General features: G+C 35.0%; 1 protein-coding gene across 1 annotated transcript in view; it reads right to left on the minus strand.

Moving 5' to 3' along the window:
- Window positions 1-963: 963 nt before the first annotated feature.
- LOC143252512 (protein disulfide-isomerase A4-like) overlaps window positions 964-27,816 on the minus strand; it is a 32,976-nt gene continuing 6,123 nt past the window's right edge. The window contains exons 3-10 of the mRNA XM_076504759.1: window positions 24,772-24,977; window positions 20,845-20,983; window positions 12,386-12,591; window positions 10,869-11,024; window positions 9,140-9,288; window positions 4,106-4,262; window positions 2,681-2,920; window positions 964-1,847 (exon numbers count right to left, since the gene is read on the minus strand). Coding sequence (XP_076360874.1) covers window positions 1,441-1,847; window positions 2,681-2,920; window positions 4,106-4,262; window positions 9,140-9,288; window positions 10,869-11,024; window positions 12,386-12,591; window positions 20,845-20,983; window positions 24,772-24,977 — 1,660 coding nt within the window. The 3' untranslated portion in view covers window positions 964-1,440. The remainder of the gene's footprint in view (window positions 1,848-2,680; window positions 2,921-4,105; window positions 4,263-9,139; window positions 9,289-10,868; window positions 11,025-12,385; window positions 12,592-20,844; window positions 20,984-24,771; window positions 24,978-27,816) is intronic.

Here is a 27,816-nt window from a genome sequence, read left to right on the forward strand (position 1 = left end):
CCACTGTGCCACTGGAAGGGCAACAGAATAGCAGAGAGTCAATCTCGCATCACAAAATGTACAGAGTCAGTCAACACTTTATTATTATAATTATAAAAAAAAACATTTACATAATGTACATCAACTGCAGGAAGTGACAATAATTGAATTTCTGTTGCAACAAATAAAGTGTAACACAAAAGGTATCTGTAAAAAAAAAAAAAAAAAACACTCACAAAAGTCCATCATGAAAATAAATGAGCACATTAATGCTTTATCTTATGAAAAAATATAGTGTTAGCAAAATATTTGTAAAGTATAAAGCACCAAATTATTCACCACATTGTCAAACTGTACCAAGGCTGAATCACCAGCCAACATTTGGTGCAATTGTTCTCAAGCTAATATCTGAGAAACTTCTTTTAGATTATAATGTTGAGGCTTTCACTTTATATCTGGGGTGTCAGACTTTTTCTGCAAGTGCTTTTGTAAAAACAAGACAGATTAATCATTATATGACATATTTGAATTTTTGGGTGTGCTGTACCAAATTTTCGTTCTTTTCTACGTTATTTTACCTGAAGCCTTTTTCTTGGGGGGGAGGGGGGCAATCTCTGTACACCCCCACCCTCTTACACTACTGTGAAATATTCTAAAATTTTAGGTGTGAAATGGAAATTGTAGATATGTGTAGTGTTGAGTAAAAATGTTAAGCAATACAGTTTTAATGAAATGTTACAAATTTTTAAACACTAAACTGACGTCAAGGTACAAGTAAAATGAGATTTTTGAAATCACGATGCCATATTCTGTCAAAATAAATTACACTGGAACTCAGTTACCCAAATCAAATACAAAAAAAATAAAATTTTACTTTCTTAAACTTCACTGAATTATAGTCATAAAAGTTTTCACTATGGTTTAAGTCTCTAATATGACAGTTTAAAATCCTAGTTTGTGAAAGAAAACAAACAACTTAAACCATTTACAAAACATGAAGTAATGTTTATTTGTCAAAACAACACAAATTTGTTCTTCAAGACTAAAAGTTCCAAAGAGTACATGACATCAAAACATAATTTTTTATTGTACTGATATTTATTATGATCACACAAGCATTTGTTCTTAAAAGTTAAATTTTTTAAAGGTTGTATGATAGCATCTTACAGTCCTGATGGTCAAAAGTAATTTTTGTGAAGCATTCATATATAAATTTTTATGTCAAAGAATCATGGAATAGTACTCTTGTTATATGATGCATCTCCACAAAGTGTGAAGAAAAAAGAAAATGAGTAAAACTCATAACAATAATAATAAACAAATCTATAATAGCATTGTGCCTTATCTAATAACATCATAAAATTAATAAGAATACAGATTTTCTTGTGGATCATGAAAATTATGATTGTGGAAAAGTGTAATGAATTTATTTTCTTTTAAGAATGGAAAGAACATGTATAGTTATAATTCATCTTTAGAATCTACTATTCCTGCATTACTTTCAACAAATTTCACCAAATCGTTTAACTCTTTCCCTCCAGAATACTTCACAGGTTTATTCTTATCATTTGCTGGAATGTAGTATATCGTAGGGTATCCTTCCAGGATATATTGCTCAGGAAAGTCATTAGATGTACCATCAAATTTAGCAAACATGAGATTTTCGTGCTCCTCAAATTTTTTAGCTAGTTTTTTGTATATTGGCTCTAATTTTTGGCAGTGTGGGCACCAGGGGGCATAAATCTCCAAGATTACATCTTTATTATTTTTTGTAACAAGTTCTTCAAATGTTGACCCAACAACAGTAAATACTGGACCTTTGTTTGACTTTGGAACAGGCTGAGACTTGATATATGGTGAAATTTTACCTGTAAAGCAAAAACAAATTACTGATTACATTACGTATTTTTTATTACATATATATTATTTTAAGATTATAACAACATTCACAAAAAATTAAATATGGTTTAACAAGGTTGATACAACTATAGAATATTTTATCCCAACATTAATAGATGAAATAAAATATTTTTAAACAATGTAATTATGTAATATGAGTAATAATTGCTTGTTTAAATGTTCCCAGAACATTTTTCCTGCCATTTTTATTATTATTTCTTGACTTTCTTACAATTGTCTCCCCCTCCAACACTTGCAGGTCTGTCTCCATCCTTTTATATTTCTTTAGTTAACTCAAATTTATTCACCTGTATGATGTTTATTTCTTGTTTTTATGTTAGATTTGCATATTTGTAACATTTATTAGTTTAAAGTTATATAAAACAAGAAAATTATGTTTGCTTGTTTTACTGACTTTTACTCAAAGCTATTCAAGGGCTACCTGCACTAGCTGTCTCTACTTTTGAAGTGATAACAGGCAGGAAGCAATTTACCAATACCAGATACAGCCAATTCTTAGACTACCCTTTAGAAACAGATACTGACTCTTACATCATAATAACTTCATGGCTGAAAGGGAAAGCATATTCATAGAAATTCTAATTTCACACCCTCAAACTGAAAGTCAAAAACCCTAACCATACAAGACCATGACAGACCAAAGAAGGTATTAAACAGTGTAATGTAATAAAAATGAAAACTTAGTTTTCAAAAGTGACAATATTAGTTGCTAATAATTAAAGACATGCACAGTAAAAAAAAAAAAAGAAGAAAATAGGCAAATATCTAATGCATTTCATACCTGATTGTACATTTTCAACAAATTCTTTGAGCTCCTCTGCATTGAAATCTTCAACTGGTTCCATAGAGTATCGGTGTTTGGGTGTCTTGAAGAATCCTACATTGACATCTTCACCACTATCATCAAGGCCTAAGTCTTTCAGTTCTTCTGCAAAATCTTCTTCATTACAAACAGCAAAGGTTATTTGGCCTTTATAATCTTTGGCCACCTTGAGAACTTCTTCTCGAATCAGCTGGGTTTCTATGAACAAATAATAATAACTTAAACAAAGGCTATCTACTTTAGTAAACTTATTTGAACTTACAGATTAGAGGAAACAACACAAATAATTAACAGTATCTACTGCAAACTTTAAGGCTGCTCCAATGAAATAAAAAGATTTCATTGTCACACTTATAATGAACATATGGCTCCAAAGTATGGAGTGAGATTTGATGTAAATGAGATAAAAAACACAGATCTCACATTCACAGGTTAGTATCATTACCATTTTATCATGTCCAGTCCTCTTCAGAAAAACTTAGGTACTATTTTTATATACACAGTAGAAGAGAATGAATTAATAGCTGAGCTTAATTAACTGGCATGTATACTCAATAAATTATAGTAATAGTAATACAGCACAACTTATCAATCATGACTATATACAAGATTGAAATAAGTGAATATAAAAGCATGTAAAAGATTTTAGTTTAAATAGATTGTTTCATTATCAAACTTTAATTATTGCTCACTCATTTAACTCCTTCCTTTCTATAGCACCACTACAGGAGTTTTAAAATTTGTACCACAATGAAGAGAGAAATTATCTTCAAACTTCCCAGAATACAACAGTTTTGGATAAATGATGAAATATACAAATGTGTCTTTTTACTTCTTATGTATTTACAAATAAACCTGACACTGGAATAACTTAAGAGTGAACACAAATCTAGGCACCATTTAGACTAGAAAAACTGTAAATTTGAAAGACACACCAGAAAAAATAAGTTATCTTGATTAGAAAGAAAAGAACACATCTTAAGAGAGATTTATAGAATGGAGACAAGTGGATTACAGTGATTTGTAATCAGCAACTTACAACCTAGTCTTCAGTATCAAATCATAACCATTATCATGGCTTCACCATTACAATAAAACAAATGTTACAAAAGCATGGACCTGCATGAGGTTCTCATGAGATAATCTAAATATTTTCATCAAGGGGAGTAATACCATTTTTCTATACTTGTAATATCCCCTTTATAATGTGTACTCAACAAGCTTTACAAGTAACAAACGTTTCATTCAGAAATACTTAACTGTAAAAACTACACAAAAACATTCTCAACTAGTGGATATATTATTTTTATTAAATAAAGATTTACATAAAAAAAAATAGATCAAATAATGTACTGTATTGCTGCATACAAAATTACTACTTACGAACTCTGTACTCAAAACCAAAGTCCACACCATAGTACACTACTACTAATGGATATTTGTCTTCATACAGCCATAGATTTTGGTGTGTGCGTTGTCCAACAAGTGGAATTGCATGTTTTAATATGAACTTCTCAATATCTGTACTTTTCCCTTCTTCCTGCAAAGACAAATGATTACAAAACTTGTGAAGACTTCCATGGTTTGTTTTCAATATCATTTCTAGTACTTGAATAACTTAGTAACTAATCTTGTTACAAAGGTAAATTACAACCCTCATATTTGAAGTGTTGATTATAATTCCAAATTTACTATCTATATCTACATGAAATGTGGCAACCTTCTAGTAAAATGTACAATTCTGTTTTACACAAAAGTTAGATGCATTACAAAAGTATTTGTACTCAATGGGTGTCTGTGAACAGGTGATGCTAGTGTGGCTCAGATCCTGACTAGTCAGAATGCAAGGTAATATTCATGTGAAAAGTAAAAAATAGTTTTTCTAAAGGTTTGCATATTGAATAACCTCTGAAATACATATCTACATCTTTTTCAGTATCCTTGTATAATGTATCTGGTATTTATTCTCCAACTATGAACTGCTACTAAATTATCAAAGTAGGATAAAATCAACAGTTCATAACTGCCAACAAACACATAAGACCATGTTGAAAAGCACTCTATAAAAGATCATGGCATGCACACTTTGACTCCACCCATGTACATAGGGTTAATACAAACACTTAGTGTACCAACTGTATTAATGTTTAAAAATACTCCTGCTCTTGACATGTAATAAGCATCTACACTATTGTTATTAGAACATTAGTAAAATTATGACTCATAATTCTGGTATGAAAATTGAAGCAAACGTTTTCTGATTTGTAAAGATAATGTTAGGCTATCTATACGAGATAGAATTTGTAGGGATGCTAGCAGTATGTACAAGGAGGTTCCACACAAGAGAAGCAGGATTAAGCATTACCCTCTCTCTCCCTTACAAAGAAACTTTACATTATAAATAAGGAAGAAAATAAAAAGTGAGAGCAAGTCATAGTTAACAAGGTTCAAGGCCTAACTTGTTCTTTGATAACTTATCAAAATAAACTACAAGGAAAAACATTTTGACAGTTTTTCAAAAGACTAAGTTCCAGGCAGATGTGAAAAAGGCCCATCTATTTTTTGGATGATTTATGCTGATAAGAACAGAAAACATGTCTAGGTTCAGTTCTGTCTTAAAGTAATAATGCAGTTTAGAAATAACTCAATTACAATGTCCTAAATAAGAATTATATTTGTTGGTGTGAAGGTAAACCAGCAAACTCATTAGAAAAATAATGTGTTAAAATACATTTAATAATGATTGAACACTTGCATCTTATAAAGTGCTATCACACAAAAAACTTGTTGCACACTACAAGCATGCATGCATGATACCTTAGTAGGTAAGAACATTTCTCATAATGAGAAAAGCTGTCATCAGGTTCTTCTTGTCAAAACTTACTCTATTCATCCAGTCCCCCCCAGCAGGATAGTGGCAAGTCTTCAGATTTACAATGATAAAATTATAGGTTTAATTTCACTTTATGGATACAGTAGATAGCCCAATGTGGCTTTGCTAAAAGAAAATACTCACTCACTCATGATCTGTCCAAAATGGGATGATATCAAATCTATTTCATTTGTATTTTCCATAGTGTTAGTTAAGCCTAATAACTAATAATCAGAACGTGTATTTGTTTCATACTTGTTGTACGCATATTGACTTTATGAACAAGATGAAAACATTCATTACAAATATTCCTGATCAGCATGGAATTGTGTCACTTGGTAAACTGTGACAAGAGAGGAAGTTTCATTTAAGACTTGCCAACATTTATGAAGAGATCCTAATAAAGTCTGCAGCAATTTGTTTTAACAATACAAGTGTAATGGTTTGGGAGTAGAAAAATACCAATAAAACTCTAGTGACAATGGGCTCACATTGGAATTGTGGACAATAATTTTGACGTAGAACATTCAAAAAGAGCGACAGAAAACCGAGTTCTACTGATACATTATAGCAGTACTTGTATATAGATTCAAAATTATTACATAGCATGTTTGGAGTTATACATTAAAAAAACAGCAGCAATGTCATTTGAACCAAAACACTGCATTTGTTTATTTGTTAAATGCTTGCATACTTTTACATGAGGGCTGACCTATTTGTACTAGCTGTTCCTTATTTCAAAGTGTTAAGAATAAAAGAATGATAGCTGCTCAAGATCAACCACCACTAACTCTTGGGCTACCCTTTTACCAATTGGAATTAACAGTTACAAGCATGTTCAGCAACTCACAGAATGGGAGGCAAATGTTCTGACAACAATGTCAAAACTCTGAGCAACACTGTTCTAGTTACATCAGGTCATCCCACAAGTAATGTCCAAAAATTTAATATAGAAAGAGCATAATGATTTCTGTCTTTGTAGAAGGCTTTAATGACTAAAATACGTAGTAGGACATGTATAAAAATGTTCAGACAAATCTATTCCAACTCCACTTTCTCAGATCATTTATCACATAAACCCTTATGCAAATGAATTTGTCTGAGAAATACATTAGGCATAATACTTTGAGTTTAAAAAAGGCAATAATCCAGCAGAAACTATGCAAAACATTTAAAGTGTTTATAATGCAAAGTCTTTCAATGAAAGAAAATGTCAAAGGTGGTTTCAGAAGTTCAGGTCAGGTGACTACATCTTAAGTGATGTACCACATTCAGGTCATCCTCCTGAGTTTAATGATGACTTGCTGCTAGCTGCACTTGATGAAAATTGTGCTGTAACAGTTGAACTAAAACAGAATCTTAATTCAACCCATTCAACAGTTCACTGTCATCTGCAACAACTTGGAAAGGTATCAAAACTTGGAAAATGGGGCCCCTGGATTTGACAGAAGCCAACTTTTAACCAATTCTCATGAACGGAACTCATCTTTTATAGACAGGATAGTGACTGGAGATGAAAAATGGATATTTTATAAAAATATTAAGCTCTGCAGACAATGGCTCAGTGCAGGTAAACTGGCTAAAGCACAGCCCAAAATGGATCTCCACCCTAGGAAAGTCTTGTTAAGCATTTGGTGGGATATTGTTGGTGTGATCCACTTTGAGTTGTTTCCACTCAATGTAATGACTACATCACACTTCTATTGTCAACAGTTAAAGTGCTTAAATGTTGCACTGAAGGAAAAGAGGCCTGCTTTGATCAGTCTTAGAGATGTTGTGTTACACCAGGATAATGCACGGCCCCATACAGTAAGGATCACATCTGCAAAGATTGAACAGCTAGACTGGGAAAAACTTCCACATCCTCCTTATTCTCCAGACCTTGCCCTATCTGATTATCATCTATTACAAAGTTTGAAGAATTATCTTGATGGAGAAGAGCTTGGAGCACGTGAAGATATCAAAACTATCCTCTGTACCTTCTTTTCCTCCAAACCCGAAGAATTTTATAGATGTGGCTTTAAAAAGCTCATGAATCATTGGCAGGAAGTATTTAATAAAAATGGAACATACATTATTAATTAAATAACATTAAAAGCATTTGAAAAGCTCATGAATCATTGGCAGGAAGTATGTAATAAAAATGGAACATACATTATTAATTAAATAACATTAAAAGCATTTGAAATTCTTTCTCTTTTTCTGAACCTAAGATCTGACACTACTTAAGGGGTAATCTGATACATCAAAACAAACATGATTAGTTTAAGATAATCTGATAAACATGCCAGAGCTTCTAGAGAGTGATAGTGACATCAGTAAGGTTAGGAACATGTGTGGTATTATCTATATTAAGGAGAGACACAATGTTCTTATACAATGCACCAAAGAACACAGAATAATATGGAAAAAAAAGCAATGTCCTAAAACTAGCACAATTTTTGTGGATTTTTAACTATGCAATAAGAGCTGTTAAAAATTCAGTTAAGCTCACTGATATGTTTTCAATGAGAATAAAAGTTTGAATTGGAAGCGAAACAGATGATTCTACTCCAAAAAAAAAGAAGAAAAGAACGTAATACGACATGTCAACTGATAGATTGAAACCTTGGCTTTCTATTGCTTATAAGTAATACATTATTAAAAGTCAGAGAGAACTAGTGGCAATCTGTAAAAGAGAAAAAGTAACACGTGGGTATGGCAAGAGTAGGCTGATTTTCTAATTTATGGCTCTATAACCATATAGAATGGAATGCTACAATAATTATACTTTGCTTCAGTGATTATAACAAGTAATTTATGTTAAGTATTTTCCTCCTCAGTGTGATGGTTAACAAATTAGGTAAGAGACAATACCCAAAATGCAAATGTCAATTCTCACACTAGGGGAAACTGATTATTGTTTTTAGAAATATTGCCTTACAAACTTAAGAACATAAGACTTATAATAATACAAAATTTGGATTATAAGCTAGGTTTTGATACCAAGTTTTTATTTGTGTACAGTGATAAGAAGACAGTTTAATTAACTTTTGAATATAATTCAATAAAACCATGTGATATGTAAAAAAAAAAAAAAATGACACTCCTAACAACAGTGTTAATTTTTTGTTTTTGAATTTCACAGAAAGCTACATGAGAGCTATATGCACCAGCCATCCCTAATTTAGCAGTACAAGACTAAAGGGAAGGCAGCTAATCATCACCAACACTTGGGCTACAATTTCACCAACGAATAGTGGGATTGACCGTCATATCATAATGCCCCACAGCTGAAAGGGATGAGCATGTTTGGTGTGACGGGGATTCGAACCCGCAACCCTCAGATTACAAGTCGAATGCCTTAACACACCTGGTCATGCTGGGCTACAGTGTTAATAATAGTTGATAATGGATCATTTCTAGTAGATAATGTTCTAAAAATCAGTGTATGAAATTCCAATTTAAATGCTCTTGTTATTATTCAATAAATAATTTCAATGTTATCTGAGATGTTCAGTAGTCAATGGAATATGATGCAAACTAAGCACATTAAGAAATCCTACCTTTTTAAAAGTACTCTTGGTCTTTTCATACTTGGACTGAAAAGTTTCTGGTTGAAACAACACAAGAGAAGGGACAGATGTTTTATAGTGTGCTGCAACATCTTGGTTGAAGGTGTGTAGAAATTTAATCTTTTTTCTCTTTTCATTGGCTGAAAATTCAAAGTAATCAAAAAACTAAATTGTTTTTTTCTCATGTGAAAGAGTGGTAAGTTCTAAAAGATAAATAATTTAGAAAATTAGTAGTAAAAAATAGTATTCTGCCCATTTCTCACTTCATATTTTAATCAAAACTTGCCACATACTATCAACTGAGCTAAAGAGGCAGCTCATTACACCTTGTTAATCAGTTACCATTTAACAATTTAAACTACTCATTTCCCCACTTACAAACAAGACCTATTCACAAGATTAATTTGACAATCATGGGATAAATGCACACTGGGATCCAATGTAGTAATTTGTTTTTTCAAGATGTATTTACTCACCTGGGATTTGAGCCTGTCACGTGCCAGTTGGGTATTCTACCAACTGAGCTAATGGGTTAACTTCCAAGCACTTGTTAATAACTCAAACTAACCAAACTGATATTTCTAAACTATACTTGAACATTTTAAACTTTACTAAGTCATATATAGAAGAATTTTAACTTTAATTCAGATATTACAGCTAATAAAGGAAACCCTTATTAGAAACTAACTTAGCACATGCCATAATGTCAACATTTTTTTATACTAATTAATGTTTCCATTTTCATTTTATAGCCACTATTAAGAACATAAACTAGTGTTGTTTGGGGAAAGATAAAATTTTATAGTATTTACTAATTTGAAAATCAAGTTGTAGGTTTTTAATGTTACTTCATACAATTTTGTGATGGTTTACAGCTATAGGAATAAGGTGTGGAATCCTATTATGTATTCCATGATATAAAACATCACTAAAAAATGTACTGAAATATCACCTCTGTCTCAAGTACTTTGTGGTATTTAAAGACACTGATAAGTGTTATAAGTTATTACTTGCCTATACTGAAAATATATTTCTGATAGGTACTTACCTCTTCACACACATACATCTGTTCTCATTCAGTGCTGCCCACCCTTGAACTTGTGAATATCCCATAATCAATGTACTTCAACTGTGTCTTGCACATAAATCATCATGCAACAATAGTAGGAGAGAGATACACCCTCCTGATATATGTGACTCCCTCTGATTCTACCAAACTATCACTTCAAGATTAAGCTGAAAAGAAAGTACCGGTTTTCACTGGAGAGAAGGGTGGAAAGTATGAGAGGAGATAAGTACCTATCAGAAATAACAACTTCAGATGAGGTACATTATTTCCTCTCATGTATAGATAGAATAACACATTGAATAGGTGGAAGGACCAGTGTAAGGGACACAAATAAGGATCCTTTAAAAGTGTCAGAAGAACACCCATGAAGTGCGATCCTACTGGGAAAGGTATGCATGTGGGAGACTGCATCCTTTCTGTACCAAGTATCTTTTATGTCCATTGTGAAAACAGATGTGGCACATCTGGAAAGTGTGAGTAGCACAATCAGAAAGGGAGACGAAACATATTGGATTGGAATCCAAACCACAGTACACTACAAGATGTAAAGTTACCATTCAGCACACTCTCTAAAAAGATTATCTTAAAATATATATATACACACACACATACAACTTTCTATAATTTTACACTATCTCGTGAATAACGTACCAGCTGCCAGGTACTCATCATATAACCAATCTTCTTCATTCCTGAAGAATCCAACAACATTAATATCTGTCTTGCTCTTGGATTTTTCTAAAGCCTTCACTGTTGTTACCTCTATGCTTGGGGATCTTATCTGCTCCTTCATATACTCTATAATACCTACATAAATCATATTACAAACAAGAAATAATCAATCCATTACAAAAAGAACTTGCACAAATACCAATATCCAAACATCATTTTTAGATGCAACTTGTATTTGAAAAAAAAATTGAAGTGGGGAATTTACAGCTCAAAACAAAAACTAATGAAATACTATTGGTGTTCAACTATTGATGAAATAATGTGATGGAATCCCTACCTCATCCTCACAGTCATGCATTTTAAAAAGATAGTTCTTATATTAATGCTACTAGGACTTGTATTTTTTTTTTCTCAGACATCTCTGAAAATGGTCATGAAACCTCAGAAAACATGTTAAAAACTTTCTAAAAGTTCCATTTATCATGGAAGATTATTAAATTTCTTCAAAAGCAACTTATATAGCCTTTATATTTTTTGTCAATATTTTCATTACTCAAACATTTTCTACATCACCAAATATTGTGCATTTCATATCTATTTATGTTATTAATACATTAAATAGTGTACCTCTAAAATGTGCATTAACTATTGTAGTGTTGTCAATGTAACTAAACTGGTATTAGAAATAACTAAGGTTAAGTACACTTGCTAGGAAGAAAGAAAGCTGTGGGAATGGTGGAAAATGAAATTTGTATTTAATAATACTGAGTAAAGAAAAATGATAGAAGTTTTAATGTTGTTCAAATTAAGCTCAAACTTGTAATATCTTCCTAATTTTTAGTTGGTTTGTTTACACTAAAGGTTATTATATACAACAAGTCTACAATTGCCTGAACAAGTAAATAATAAACAAGATGATTGCTTTTTAGCCTAATTATATTTTTCTCAAACATTATTATAAACAGGGTCACATTGCTTTGGAAACAGAAGCAATAAGTCATAGTTATAATAAGAAAATGTACCAAACAACTAAAAACAAAATTTCTTAAAAAATGAAAGCAACAGTGCTAAAATTTTGAATAGTCCTAACTAATATTATTAAGCAATGTAAACATAGCCACAGTACACAAATCCACCACTGCAACAAAGATAAACATTTTAATAACAAAACATAGGTCATATATATCATCAGAACAGAATTTGATAGTAATGGGTATGTTTATAAGGAATCCACTTAATAAACTACTGTACACTGTCTACCTTCTGCACACCTTCATCACTGTGTTTGAAAGATTATTAGTTGCTTTTATTTTATGCTTAAGGAATTCACAAATTTTATTAATGGAGGTATAAATATTTAAACAGAAATAATCTGTTTCTCTGAGCACCAGGGAAGCAGAAACAACCATGATGTCTTTATAATGTTGAATGAGAAAAAGTAATATAAATTGATGCTGTGAAAGAATCAGTCTCTCATCTGCAGAATTTCTTTTTACCTGTCTCGTCTCTTGGTCCATCGTAAGGAAATTTGCGTCCTCGCCGAAAGAGAAACAGGGTGGGATAGCCAGAAACTTTATACACATCAGACAACTCCTTTTCAGAGGTGGCATCTATTTTAGCAAGGGTAATTGGAGGAACATTTTCTTTCAGAACTTGGGCTGCCCTCTCATACTCTGGTGCAAGTTTTTTGCAATGCCCACACCTACAAGTAATTGACAACATCAATTATTATTTTAATGCAAAACAGAGATCCAAAGATCAAAATTCCATGCTACATAAATCTAAAATGGGATATGTCCAACGAGTGAATCAGTGTTGTTACAGTTAACCTGTAAAAATACCATGTAATTTACTTTCTTACATTATGGATGGATTGATTGATTGATTTAGTGTTTTATGGCACAAAGCAGCGAGGCTATCTGCACCAGACATTCAGTAAAAATGTAAAAAAAAAATAAATGTAGTAATAGACATGAATGGAAATGAAGGTAAAACAAAAAAGTATAAAACCAATGTTGACACCTAGTCTACAATGTTAAGATAGAAGGCAGAGTATAAGAAGTTGTAAGGTATTTACTCTAGCAAAAAGGTAATGATCATAACCTCCAGGAAGACTAACAGGTATGTTCAAGAACCACCGTCAATCACCTGAAGTTGGTCTTTCCAGTCCTAATCCAGGTTATGTGTCATAGCAACCAGTATCAAAATGTAAAAGAATAGAAGTTTTAAAAGATACATAGCAAAATTGTAACAATGAGTAGCCAAATGTCCAGTAAAATGATAAAGTCAAGTAAATGGAGTAAAATTTGTAAAAGTAAATGAAGGTAAAAACAAAACAGCAATTAAAACAGAATATGGTGTAAAAATCAATGGTGACATCCAGTCTTTTAAAGTTGTAAAATATTTACTCTAGCAAAATGGTAATGATCATAACCCGCCAGGAAGACTAACAGGTAAGTATAAAAACCACCGTCAGTCACCTGAAGTTGGGCTTTCCAGTCCTGGTTCTGGGTTATGTGTCATAGCAGCTATTATCAAAATGTAAAAGAATAAAAGTTTTAAAAGACACTCCGCAAAATCGTAATAATGAGTAGCCAAATGTCCAGTAAAAAGATAAAGTCAAGTAAATGGAGTAAAATTTGTAAAAGTAATTGAAGATAAAAGCAAAACGGCAATTAAAACAGAAAATGGCGTAAAAACCAATGTTGACATCCAGTCAACAAAGTTGTAAAGGACTACCTGTAGCAGAATGGTAATGATCATAACCCACCAGGAAAACTAACAGGTAAGTATAAAAACCACCGTCAGTCACCTGAAGTTGGTTTTTCCAGTCCTGGTTCCGGGTTATGAGTCAATATGGCCAGTACTTAAAAGTTAAATAGTAAAAGTGTGAAATGATATGCAGCAAAAGTATAACAACAACTCGCCAGGACGACTAACGAGTAGTTCAAACAGTAGCGTTAGTCACCTGAAGTTGGCCTTTCCAGTCCTGGTGTCGAGTTATTTAATGTTCTGGCCATTGTCCAATGTCAAATTGAATGAGAGAGATTAAAACTGTAAAAAAGGAACCACAATTAAAAAGGTGTAATGAATAAATATGCAACACTTAAATGAGATTAAAAAAGATTAATGGCCATTAAAATATTAAAAACATTATCAAGGTGGACAGAGTCACCATCACCAATAACTCTGTCCAATGTTACAGACTGACCCTGGGAAAAAATACGTTTAAAATATTGCCGTCGTTGAGAATTGTAACTATGGCAAGAAAGTAAAACGTGGCTGATAGTGATTTGAGTGTTGCACAAACTACACATTGGTGCATCAGTTCCAGATAAAAGGAAATGATGAGTTAAAAAACTGTGACCAATGCGTAGCCTAGTGAGAACAACTTCCTCCTTCCAAACATTAGGGAAGCTAGATGGCCAAAGTCCAATTTTGGGTTTGATTTGAAAAAGTTTGTTGTCACGTTGCTAACTCCCAGTGGACTGCCAGCTGGCATGGAGCCGAGCCTTGAAGACAACACCATAGTCCATGTACAGAATAGGCATAGGAGTGATGGTGCTGAAGCAGACATATTTAGCTGCCATGTCTGCAAGCTCGTTCCTGCGAATACCAACATAGCCTGGTATCCAGAAAAACTGAATTGAAGTAGCTGCTAATGAGAAATGGGCCAGTCGGTTTCGAATATCAGCGAGAATAGGATGTGAGCTAACATGTAGCGATTCCAAGGCAAGTATAGAACTAAGCGAATCAGTATAAATAGTGCAGTTGGAGTACTGCTCAGCTGCAATATGATCCAGGGCAAGAGATATGGCATACAGTTCAGCAGTGAACACAGAAGCTGTAGAAGGGATTCTGCACGCAACTACTGACCCATAGCAAACCATATCAGATCCCACTGAATTACCTGATTTGGAACCATCTGTATAAATGGGAACTGAATGATTGTTTGAAAGATATTCATTGAATAAAAGACGGTACTTCCAATCTGGAGTATCTGCCTTTTAGGTGACTGAAAGAAAGGTCACATTTGGGGCTGTAATAAGCCATGGTGGGATGGGCCAACCTGTGGAATCTGCAATGTTATCCAGGGACAGACCCAATTCATCCAATTGCGCCCGGATGCGAAGGCCAAACAGAGCAATGACAGATCGTCTGTTCTGAAAAATTACTGCCCACCGAGGAAGGAAAACACATTTCCAGGTGGGATGCTTTGGTAAGGAATGAAGTTTCAAGTATATTGTAAAGATAGTTGCAAACGGCAAAGGTGTAGAGAAGGTTCATGAGATTCAATGTATATACTTTGAACTAGAGAGGTACGGAAAGCCCCAGTGCAGAGTCGAAGTCCTTGGTGATGAATGGGGTCCAGCATCTTTAAGGCCAAGGGTCTGGCAGAGCCATAGACCATTGATCCATAATCGAGTTTCGATCTAATAAGAGCACGATATACCTTTAACATTGAACAGCAATCTGCCCCCCAACTGGTAGAAGAGAGAACACGGAGGATGTTCAGTGCTCTTGTGCATTTGACCCGAAGCTACTTTAAGTGTGGTATAAAGGTCAGTTTACAATCAAAGATAAGCTCCAAGAACTTGGTCTCCGGGACCACTGGCAGCAAAACTTCACCGATACGAAGTTCAGGATCAGGGTGAATACCCGTCGACAGCAAAAGTGCATGCATACAGTTTTGAGAGAGAGAAATTAAAGCCGTTCACCAGAGTCCACTTCCATACACAATTGAGGGCGGTTTGTAGTTGCCGCTCAATATATCTCATGTTTGACGACTGACATGAGATGTGAAAGTCGTCGACATACAGCCCATTCGCAACAGTGAGAGGGAGTTGTTCAGTGATGGCATTTATCTTTATACTGAAGAGTGTAACACTCAATACACAGCCTTGAGGGACTCCAAGTTCCTGTACAAAAGAACGGGAAAGTGTCGAACCCACACGAACTTGAAATCTCTTGTCCATTAAAAATTTTTTAATAAACATGGGTAGATGGCCACGTAACCCATATGTATGAAGGTCTCGCAAAACGCCATACCTCCATGTTGTGTCGTAAGCCTTCTCTATGTCAAAGAATATTGATACAAGATGTTGGCAGTTGAGAAAGGCTTCTCTGATAGATGTTTCAAGACGAATTAGGTGGTCTGTGGTGGAGTGCTGTTGACGGAACCCACACTGGGTGGGCAAGAAGAGGTTGTTTGATTCAAGGAACCAAACAAGATGAGCATTAACCATCCTTTCTAATGTCTTACAGAGACAGCTCTTCAAAGCAATTGGAGGGTAGTTTGAAGGAATCTTGGGATCTTTCCCTGGCTTAGAGAAAGGTAAAATAATAGCCTGGCACCAGGCATCAGGAAAAACATTCTCCTGCCAGATCCGGTTGAAAACAATCAGAAGAACATCAAGAGAAGCAGGAGATAGATGGTGCAGCATGTCATAATGAATATCATCAGGTCCAACAGACGTACTGGCAGACCGATGAAGGGCCATTTTTAATTCCACCAGGGTAAAGGGACAATTATAGTCAAAGAAACAGTCAGTTCGAAAGGAAAGAGGTGATCGCTTTGCCCAAGTCTTGATGGCCAGGAAGGTGGAGGAACAAGCAGAAGTGCTAGATACCCGGCAAAAGCTTTCACCTAGAGTGTTAGCGATGTTCTGAACATCAGTCACCTCCTGACCATCAGAGAGTAAGATCGAGAGGGGGACAGAATTGCAGTGCCCATTAACCTTTCGAATCCTGTCCCATATGATCTTGGAACTGGTGGTAGAAGATATGCTGGTTGTGAACTTAATCCAAGATTCCTTCTGGCTTTGACGTCTTACCCACCTAGCATGTGCACGGGCCCGTTGGAAAGCAACCCGGTTTGAAAGTGTGGGATATCTAGGAAAAGTATCCCAGGCCCGCTTTTGAGCCTTCCGTGCTAAGTGGCAAGCAGGATTCCACCACGGGAGAGGATATCATGGAAAACGTGTCGAGGTTTTAGGAATACACTGAGCAGCTGCATGTGTAATACAGTCAGTTACCGCTGCTACACAGTCGTCTATTGGTGGCTGATTTACGATGGCAGGATCAAGTTCTGCGAGAGCAGTGAAAGTGGACCAGTCTGCCTGATCCAGCTTCCCCCGGGGCACGCGGGTAGGGTGGCATTGACCACGCCCAGTCTCTCTCAAAAGGATCGGAAAATAATCACTGCCTAGTGGATTACTGTCAACCCTCCATGAAAAATGGGAGAATAATGAAGGGGAGCAAACTGAGAGATCAATAGCAGTAAAGGACTGACTAGGTGCATGAAAGTAAGTGGAAGAACCAGTACTGAAAAGAGAAAGATTGTGATCAGAGAGCATCCGCTCTACAGATCAGCCCCTCCCATCAATAATAGCACTTCCCCAGAGGGGATGATGTCCATTAAAATCCCCTAGGATTAGAAATGGAGATGGCAATTGTTCAACAAGAGCATCAAGATCTGATTGATCATATGTCTCTCCAGGGGACAGGTACAGAGAACAAACAGTGATGGTATGACCCAAGGAAACACGGATGGCTACAGCCTCCAAGGGTGTGTTGAGTGACAAAGACAGGGTGGGCACGTGTTGATCAATCAACAGTGCCACCCCTCCATGTACTCGACCATTACACAACCTGTCATTTCTGTACAGAGAAAACTGCCGAATGGAGACTGTATCAGCAGTTTTGAGAAATGTTTCTTGTAAAGAAAGACAAACAGGATGGTAGGAAGCAATCAGCATTTTGATATCATCCAGATTAGAACGTAAACCTCGACAGTTCCATTGTATCAAGGTGGCCATTTTTAAGAACGGGTAGGTGAAGTGGCTGGAGAACCCTTTGGTTTGCGACCATGTCTTTTTTCTTTACTGTCTTTAGTCGGAGGAGGTCTATCAACCTCCATGGATCCTGCTCTGGGTCAGGTGGGCAGGTTTTTGTTATTGGAAGGGGAATCCAGTGACTGAGGATGTGAACGAATAATTGTTTTGTCTCTTGTGGTGGGAGAAAAAGATGTATCAGAAGAAATGCCTGTATTTGAAACTGAAGGACGTGGATCTTGAGGTTTGTTGGAAGGTATGAGAGGAACAGAGATGGGTGTGGAAGTCGATTCATCAACCTTTTTAACCATGGAGGTCAAAAGGCTTTTCATCTGTTTTGAAAACAATTCTCTTGGAGGCACAGAGAGATCTGTCTGCACTCCCACTGTAGTTGTGGAATGAAGTGCAGCAGCATATGTCCGAGATGGAGTTGTGGACAGCAATTTCCGAGCCTCAGGATAACTGATGTTATGTGTCGTTTTCAAACGCTGCACCTCTTTTTTCCTCCAACCATTTTGGGCAAGAATGAAAGTAAGAGGGGTGAGAACCATTGCAGTTTACACAATGTTGGTTCATGTCAGTCATAGGCATCGTGGTCCTTGCCTCCACAACGAGCACATGTCAGGGAACCACAACAGGATGTCTTTGAGTGGCCAAATCTCTGACATTGGAAACATCGAAGAGGGTTTGGTATGTATGGCCAAACCCCGCAAATGAGATAACCTGTTTTGATGGTGACAGGTGCACGTGGTGAAGTAAATGTTAAAACGAGGGTATTTGTTGGCAGTGTAACCCCATCTTTGCGAGTGGAGATGCGCCTCACTGCAGAAACTCCATGAGTGGAGAGACCAGCGAGAATCTCTGACTCGGGAACGTTCTTCAAATCCCTTTCAACAATAACTCCTCGTGAAGAATTCAAGGTAGCATGGGGTGTAACCTCAATAGGTATATCCCCAATTGCCTTTGAATTCAAGAGGAGTTCACTGTGTTGGGATGTGGATGTTTCAACCAATATATCACCAGATTGAAGTTTCTTTACTGACTTTGGAGAGCCAGCAAGTCCCTCTAGTCCCTTTTGAATAGAAAAAAGGGACATTTACCCTAAAGGTTTTTTTGAAAGAGAATGTAATATAACAAAATGAGGTACGTGTGTTACTGATGTTGAGGATTGCTGTTCTGAGTATTCAAGACGTGGTCGCTTACCCATTGACTGTTTCTTTACAATTTTATTTAAATTTTTTAGAGGATCCATAGGAAAAAGAAAAAATTTCGGTACCCACTGACCCCACCCACCATGGAGCCCTACAAAGGGACGCACTACAAAGTCACGCAAGGACAATGCAGCAACGCCAGGGTTTCGTGAGCACTATACCCAAACACCAGCATCAGGCACAATGTCCACAACACCCGTTGAGAACTTCCAACACTGGTACTTGATTGACCCTAGCCCAAGTGGACCAGCCGATTGACCCAAGGGGGGCCACCCAAAGGCCGCCCGTCTACAGGAATTCAAGGCCAAAGTGTTGTGTTAGGGTTGGACCCCTCAACCACCAGGATCCTCTCCTTCCCTTCACGGGTCGCCACACACGGCAAACACGTGGGTGGATGTTTAGATCCCAGAGAAGGTAACCAGATAGAACAGAACCTTCCCTGGGAGATCCCCTCACCACGTACAGGAATCCACACTGAGGGATACATTATGGAAGTTGAATAGTTTATTCCACATATAACAAATACTACCATAGTAAGAAAATACAAAAAAAAAGGTTTAGTTCTTTCACTTATTGTACCTACAGGTACATTTAAAGTGCTGCCAAATTATGTCACATTAATGGGAATTAAATTAGTTCAATAAAATAAATTTTTCTGATAATATATGGACTATCAAGTTTAAAAACTGCCTCTCCTATCATGATGTTTAATTTATCATATTCTTTGGTTGACATTTAAGAAAAGTGACAGGTGGTTTTTGAACTTTGGGAAGTAGTTTTCATAGATTATGATGCATGTTCCAACAACCTCTGATTTGAAGTACCTACAAACAGTTCAAATTATATTGTCATATTATCCACATTTTAATGTTGGAACCGTTTTTCCTACAACCTCAGAATTTAACAATTAGGAAGAAATTCTGGTAACAAACCAGCTTAAATCTGGTTTTAATTCTCATGAACAACAACTAGGGTAAGCATTTGTTCTAGGTGAATTTCTTCTATGAGGCAATGGTCACTTAGGTATGTTTGTTAATAATAACTATGAATGTGCTAACTCTAACATCAACAAGTTTGCCAACAAACTAATTATTCTGGTTCTTGTTGGAGAAAACTTTAATGCACACAGCAATGCATTGACTGAAAATCGTCTAAGCTCAGATAGGTTTACTTAAGACAGGTAATCAAACTCTTCTTAAAACATTCAAAATGTCCATTTGGTTAGGGACACTTGCACTAGGTTTTGGTACAGAAAGCCAAAGGTCAGTTGAAGGTAGACTTCTGATTTGTTAGTGATAACGAACTTATATTACGCAACAGAAAACACTGACAGGTTTTAACAATATCTTTCAAATGCCCAATCCAAGTCTTATGCTGTTAATTGGAAATAACCTTTTTTTTTTTTAACATTTTGTGTTTTCCCTAAGTTACATATTTTCAGAAAATATAGAAATATTTGACCATTGAACAAAATGATTTAACTAAATATGCAAGAATCATCCTCGAAAAATACCTACTTTACAGTTTAATAAACGTTTTCAACAACTAAGCTTTTCATATTAAATATATATATTACATCAAGTCCTAATACTTAATTTTTTAATATCAGAGAACCTCAAGACAATTAATATATCAACATTAAAACCTTTGCTACATGAAACTATTTCCTGCATACTGGTAGAGCTTATAAAAGAGATTTGTGATGATTTTCTTCTATAATGCACATGAATTACATAACACGATGAAGAACATATTTTAAATTCTAGTGAGAGTAAAATTATTATTACTGAATGATAAACATAATTGTGTAACAGAAAATTCAACTAATAAGAATGGTACACTTTCAGTAAGAATAATTTTACTCTCACTAGAATTCTAAAGAAAAATATAGGTAATTAGAACAAACACTACCAGGGGGCATAAAATTCCACAAGAATAAGATCTGCTTTATTGACAACACTGGTGAAATTCTCACTGGTCAGGGTTACAACAGTTTCTGGTGGGGGCTTCCAGTTTGGGTCAGCCTGTTCTTTCATATACTCCACAATACCTAAATCAGTATCAAATCATGTGTGTTATAGCTTTCCTACCACTTATATATAGAATTAAATCAAGTAGATAAGTTGTAAGCCAAAAGAGATTATCTTAGTGTTCAGATGATAATACACAGCTTAGGATTTATTTTATAAATATACAAGTTAACTTTTTAAGTTAAGGATAAGTTCAGTTCTGAATATGTTTGCAAAATATACAAAAAAAACCTTTTTAAGGCTAGGTTTTAAAACTGTAACAAGAAGTTTGAATAGAAACTTAAAAACTAAATCAACTTTAGCAACTTCCCACATAATCACTTCCTATATCACTTACATTATGTATGACAGAAAAGAATTGGTTCTAATTAAAACAAAACAAAAAACTGTTTTAAGTAAGTATCAACTGTAGCACATCTTACCCATAAATTCCAAGATTTTTTACAGAAATCAGTAAATTAAAGTGGTTCACACTTCTTTTCTACTGTATTGTAAAAAAGTTAGTTGTTGTTCAGGACATTACACCAATATACCCATTATTCCCATAACTTTCATTAGCTCATTATCATATTTTAAATCTGCCAGTCCAGTTAAAGGATGTGAAACCTGGACCTTGGAAGCAATAAACTGAAGTTGTAGGAATTTCTAATCCACTTCATCATTCACATGCCAAAGTTGGAGAAAGTGGCTGGAACATTTTACCTAATATCTTCAATCGTATCCACAGCCAGTCAAAAGAATATAGTGAACACCTATCAACATAAAGATAAGTGGATTATCCAGTATGTCAAGGAAAGTGCACCAAAGGACAAACTACAAGCCTGAAACAGATTTGCAAGAAGAATGACCCTTAACAACAGAAGAAATGTAGAAACCCATCTTAGAGAAATATCTACAGTGACACAAGTGGATAACAGCAGCCTGGTGAAACAACAGTGAAATAAATAGTTGACAGCAGCTTGATGAAACAACCTCAATCCACCAAGTCAATATGCCAGACGATTCAACATATAAAAGTAGTGGCCTTAACAAATCATACAAAAATACAAGATAAGGAAAGAGGTCAAATGGAGAAAAACATTCTAGAATTAGGAAGTTAGAATCACATGCCCCAACACATTCTTCTCAGTAGAAGCAGAAAGTGAAACAATTTTTTTGTTAACCCTATGGACAATCCTCTGAACTTGACACATTTTTCCAAAGTATTTATTTACCCACAACACTGGGGGTTAGAGAGTTCATAATAACAACTATCAATGACAGAAAAACAAGTTAAAAATACTCACCATTCTGCAGTTAATCTTATTAATTACAGCCAATGCCTCTGTGATGTCATCCAATTCTTTTGGTTGGTTCATTACACTGAGTGTTGTAATGGGTAAAAAGCATAAAATTATTTAATACCCTGAACTCTATTAACCCCACAAGTAGTGTATTATATAAAAAGTCAGTGATTTGAAGGCTAATATGAGTCTGTATGAGAGACACACTAACTTTAAGAAAGGTTACATATACAATGAAATATAATCATATTTGTCTGGAGAGTAAGAAGAGAATAAGTTTACCCTTAACAACCATAGAAAGTAAAGATAAATAATAATAGCCCCAGCCAAATGATAAATTGAAAGGACAATGAAAGAAAAAGCATAAAAAGCTTATAAAATTTTGAATGTTGACTATCTAACATACAAGGTAATTTTAAATAAACTTGACAAAATTTAGTTTATGAAGGTAAGATAAGCCAAAAGGTGGAAAAACAGCCTTCAACTATTTATACAAAAACAAACAATCAAGAATGTACATTCTAACACGCTAAGAAAAATGTTGGGAGCTGGAAGTGCATATTTCAAAACTTCTACTATTCAAATTGATATTATTTTGAGTAGTTCTTTACACATTCATTAACACCAATACTCATGGGAATCCATTTAATCAAACATAAAAACCCCAAACCTCTGATCCTTTATTTTGTGTTTCCTTTGCATCTGTTTCAGAAAGTGTAAACAATTTTATTTTGTGGAGCTCAAGAGATAACTTCAACAAAAACCTTTTAATAAATGTGTTGTTTTAATATTCCTACTAGCTATTTTTTACTCAGTATTGTCTGGGTATTACCTGAAAAGAGAAGTTGATGTTCAGCTATTTTTACACAGAAATGATCAAATTTTTGCTTTTTGTGTCAAATGGTAATATTTCTGCAAGATAAATGTTTTAAGAGCACATAAATTTAAAAAACTAATTAGAATTATAGATGTATTGTATAGTCACATAACCCCATAAACTGTCATTACAATGCCTCTGGATAAAAGACATTTTGTTTCTTGTGGATTTGCATACCTTTTACTGCCTGTGATTGGCAATTACAACTGTTTTTCTTTTCCTCAATATTTTACCATAAGGTGCATAATCAACATCTGAAATGTTTACCATACCTAACTATTTTCTCCCCTCTTAAAATGAAATGAAAACTAATTTATTTTTGCAGAATTTTACAGGTTCAGTTTCTGTTCTATAAAAATAGTTCTTATTTGTGAGTAGACACGACAGCATTTGATGGATCTTTATTCCGACACCACAACATCAGTATGCATCTCAATGAAATATAAAACTTCTTCCGTTATTTTAATTTATATCAGACCAAACATTCATCTCATCTGTGGAAAATATTTTGAAGCATTTGTAACTACTTCAATATTTTTTTCAAATAAGGTCAAATTTGTTTTTTGACTACTTGGGTAATAATGACTTTTATTATACAATATTTTTTTACTAATTTGAAAATTATAAAGTTTTTTGTTCATATCACTGAACAGACAACAACTATGAAAAATTAAACCTTTAACTTCATAATATATTATTTGAAGAAGTAAATATTATTTTATTTTTTCAATATATAGTACCTATAATTGCATTTTATTTATTACATCAAACCAAACAATTTATATTCAATATTTATCATAATTTTATGTATTTAATAACCTTAGTACCAGAAGTCAGTTACTGTTATGACTGTTGCTTAGATACCTATTTTAAACCATTTTATCACCTACTACATATCACTGCTGAATGAAGCCTTCAATAAGAGGGTCAAAAGCTTGCATATAAAAAGCATTTTAACAGAGAAAAGTTGTACAATAAAAATACTTGAATGCACACCTTCAGAATTCCCTTAGTACCTGTACAAAGTTTCAGGTCTCAAGGTTCTTTATTCTTGGAGATATGGCACAGATTGATTGACATACAGGCTGCTTTATGCAGCACACACATCCCTCCTACTGACAATTCCTTCACATGAATCACTAAATCATACCCACATTTCTTATTTGCCATCTACTCACATGGACTGGTTTTATATGAAACATTTCAATCAGTCACTTAAATTCAGGCCTGGCAGGGCCAGGTGGTTAGGACGTTTGACTCGTAATCCAAGGGTCATGGGTTTAAATCCCCATCACACTAAATATGTTTACCCTTTCAGCCATGGGGGCATTATAATATGATGGTTAATGCCATTATTTGTTGGTAAAAGAGTTGATGGGGGGTAGTGATGACAAGGTGCCTCCCCTCTAGTTTTACACTGCTAGAACATTTGTACACATGAATGTTTTTATCTTTATAATGTTCTTAATATTCACATTGTCAACTTCCACTATGGTCAAAAATAAAAATTTACTTTTTAATTGCAGAGTTTTTGTCACATAGAGAAACTAAAAATTAATTAGAAGAGTAATTACTTATATGTACTTCACTCCGAGTATTTTTTATGCAAATATTGCCATGCCTTTAATCTGCACAATAGAAATCTTACCCATAGCAGACCTAGGACCCTCATACTTTGATTCCTTCCCCTTTCGAAATATGAGTAATGTAGGATAGCCAGTGATTTCAAAACGTGAAGCCAAATCTGTCTCGGCAGTGGCATCAACCTTTGCTAAAGGTATAGGAGGAGCTTCTTCCTTTAACTTCTTTGCCGCTTTAGCATACTCTGGAGCCAATGACTTACAGTGGCCACACCTGGATCGAAACACAAAACAGAGTTCACAACACCTCATTTACTGCAGTTCCAGTGCTGATATACACTGTTCAATGAAAAACAAATTTCTTATAAAAATATCAGCATTATAACAAATTACAAGAACAATTTACTAAAAGTTAATGTTATTGGCATTTTCTTTACAGGGAAAGAATGTTTACTCTCTTTTGATTCTGAAATATTTAAAGCTAAATTTAACGTAATCTCATCAGTAATAATACTGAATCCAATAATGCTTTGTCTAACTGGTTCTTATATCGTGAATTAAGATGTTGTCATCAGAAATGGAGGATGGCACTTTTTCTACAATGTGATTATCTTATGGTACGAGTTCCTGTTAATATAGTTAAAAGATATTACTGTTTTACTAAAACAGAGTAATTTTAGTTTTTACTTTTCTTTTTCTCAGAAGTAGATGTGCATGTTAGTTCGTTGGTTGATTTAGTGTTTTATGGCACAAAGCAACTGGGCTATCTGTGCCAAACGTCCAGTAAAAAGGTAAAAGTAAATTAGTAAAATTCAATAAAGAAAATTAAGGTAAAACAAAAGTTAAAAAATAAATACCATAAAACCAATGTTTACATATAGTCTACAATGTCGAGAGAAAAACTACAGTAATTTAAGTTGTAAAGGACTTTCTGTATCGTGACTGTAATAATCATAACTCGCCAGGAGGACTAAAAGGTAAGTACAAAAACAACCATCAGTCACCTGAAGTTGGCCTTTCCAGTCCTGGTTTTGAGTTACTTAATGTTATGGTCAGTTTCAAATTTCAAATTGAACCAGATGAACTGTGATTTTTAAAAGGGAGTCACATTAAAAAGGTGTAAAGTATAAATTAAAAAAAACTTAAATGGCATTAAAAAGATTAATGGCCTTTAAGAAACTAAAAACATAATCAAGGTGGACAGTGTCACCATCACCAATAACACTGTATAACATCATTGTTTTCCTTTATCTGGAACTGATGCACCAGTGTGTAGTTTGTGTAACAGTCAGATCACAATAAGTTAAAAAACTGTGACCAATGCGTAGTCTAGTTAAAACAACTTCCTCTTTCCAATCCTTACGGTAACAAGACAGCAAAGTCCAATATAGGATTTTATTTGGAAAAGCTTGTTTTCGCATTGCTCACTCCAAGTCGACTGCCAGCTGGCACAGATCCGAGCCTTGAATACAGGACCATAGTCCATGTATGGAACAGACACAGTAGTGATAGTGCCAGAGCAGATAGATTGAGCTGCAGTGTCAGCAACCTTGTTTCCACGAATACCAATGTGGCCAGATATCCAGAAAAACTGGATAAAAGTAGATGGTAAAGAGAAATGGGACAGTGTTTTCAATATCATCAAGAACAGGTTGTGAACGGTTTTAGATAGAGAAGGTAAAGTCGTTTGCTGTGATCCACATTAGTAAACAATTGAGGGCATTCTGTAGCTGCTACTCAATACACCTCATGTTCGGCGACTGACATGAGATGTGAAAGTCGTCTACATAGAGCCCGTTTGCAACAGTGAGGGAGCTGTTCAGTGATGGCATTAATTTTTATACTGAAATGTGCGACACTCAGAACACAGCCCCGAGGGACTCCAAGTTCCTGTAGAAAAGAACAGGAAAGTGTTGAACCCACATTAACTAAGAATCTCCTGTCTATTAAAAATTTTTTAATAACAATGGGCAAATGGTCACATAAGCCACATACATGGTCTCGCAAAATGCCATACCTCCATGTTGTATTACAAGCATCAGGAAAAACATTCTCCTGCCATATCAAGTTAAAAACAACCAGAAGAATAGCAAGAGAAGCAGGAGATAGACGACGCAGCATCACATAGTGTATATCATCAGATCCAACAGATGTACTGCCAGACCAATAAAGGGCCAGTTTGAGTTCCACCAGTGTAAATGGACGATTATAGTCATAGAGACAATCACCTCGAAAGGAAAGAAGTGATTGCTCTGCCCGAGTCTTGATGGCTAAGAATGTAAAAAAAGAAACAGAAGTGCTAGATACCTGGCAAAAGCTTTCACCTAGAGTATGAGATTGCATTCTGAGGACATTACTGTACCTGGAAAATTGCTAGAGAACGATTCTTTAGGAGGCACAAAGATCTGTCTGCATTCTCACTGTAATGTCCAAGATAAGGTGGTGGACAGCAATTTTCGAGCCTCAGGATAGGTAAAAAAAAGCCTCAAACGATTGGAGAAACACTTCTTGAACCCTACATGATGAAAGCAGTAAATCTTATTCTTAGAGAAGCCAGTGTAAAGAAGATGCAGTAAGTATCCCTGTCAAATAATACTATACAGAGGTGCATTTCTAAAATGTCTATGGATGTGAAGGAACAGGTTTTGACTGAAATCAAGGGTTCTCCTTTGTTCTCCTTTCAGCTCGACGAGTCAACAGATGTAAGTTCATGTTCTCAGTTGCTTGTCTTCGTGAGATACATTAATTCAGGTGACATCAAAGACAAATTCTTATTCTGCAGTGCACTTGAAACCACAACAAAAGCTGATGATGTCATGGAAATTCAACTTTTTTTCAAGACGAAGATCTTCAATGGGAAAACGTGTGTGGGGTTTGTATGGATGGGGCACCGGCTATGCTGGGATCGAAATCAGGATTCCAGTCGAGAGTGAAGAAGCTAGCACCTCAAGCAAAGGGCATCCACTGCATGATTCACCGATATGCTCTCGCCAGTAAGACTCTCCCTGCCTCTCTGCAGGAAGTGCTTGAATCTGTAATCAAAATTGTAAATTATGTGAAGACTCAAGCACTCAACACTCGCCTATTCAAAGAACAATGCAAAGACATGAATG

Source organism: Tachypleus tridentatus, chromosome 6 (assembly GCF_004210375.1).
Source record: "Tachypleus tridentatus isolate NWPU-2018 chromosome 6, ASM421037v1, whole genome shotgun sequence".
NCBI classification, from domain to species: domain Eukaryota; kingdom Metazoa; phylum Arthropoda; class Merostomata; order Xiphosura; family Limulidae; genus Tachypleus; species Tachypleus tridentatus.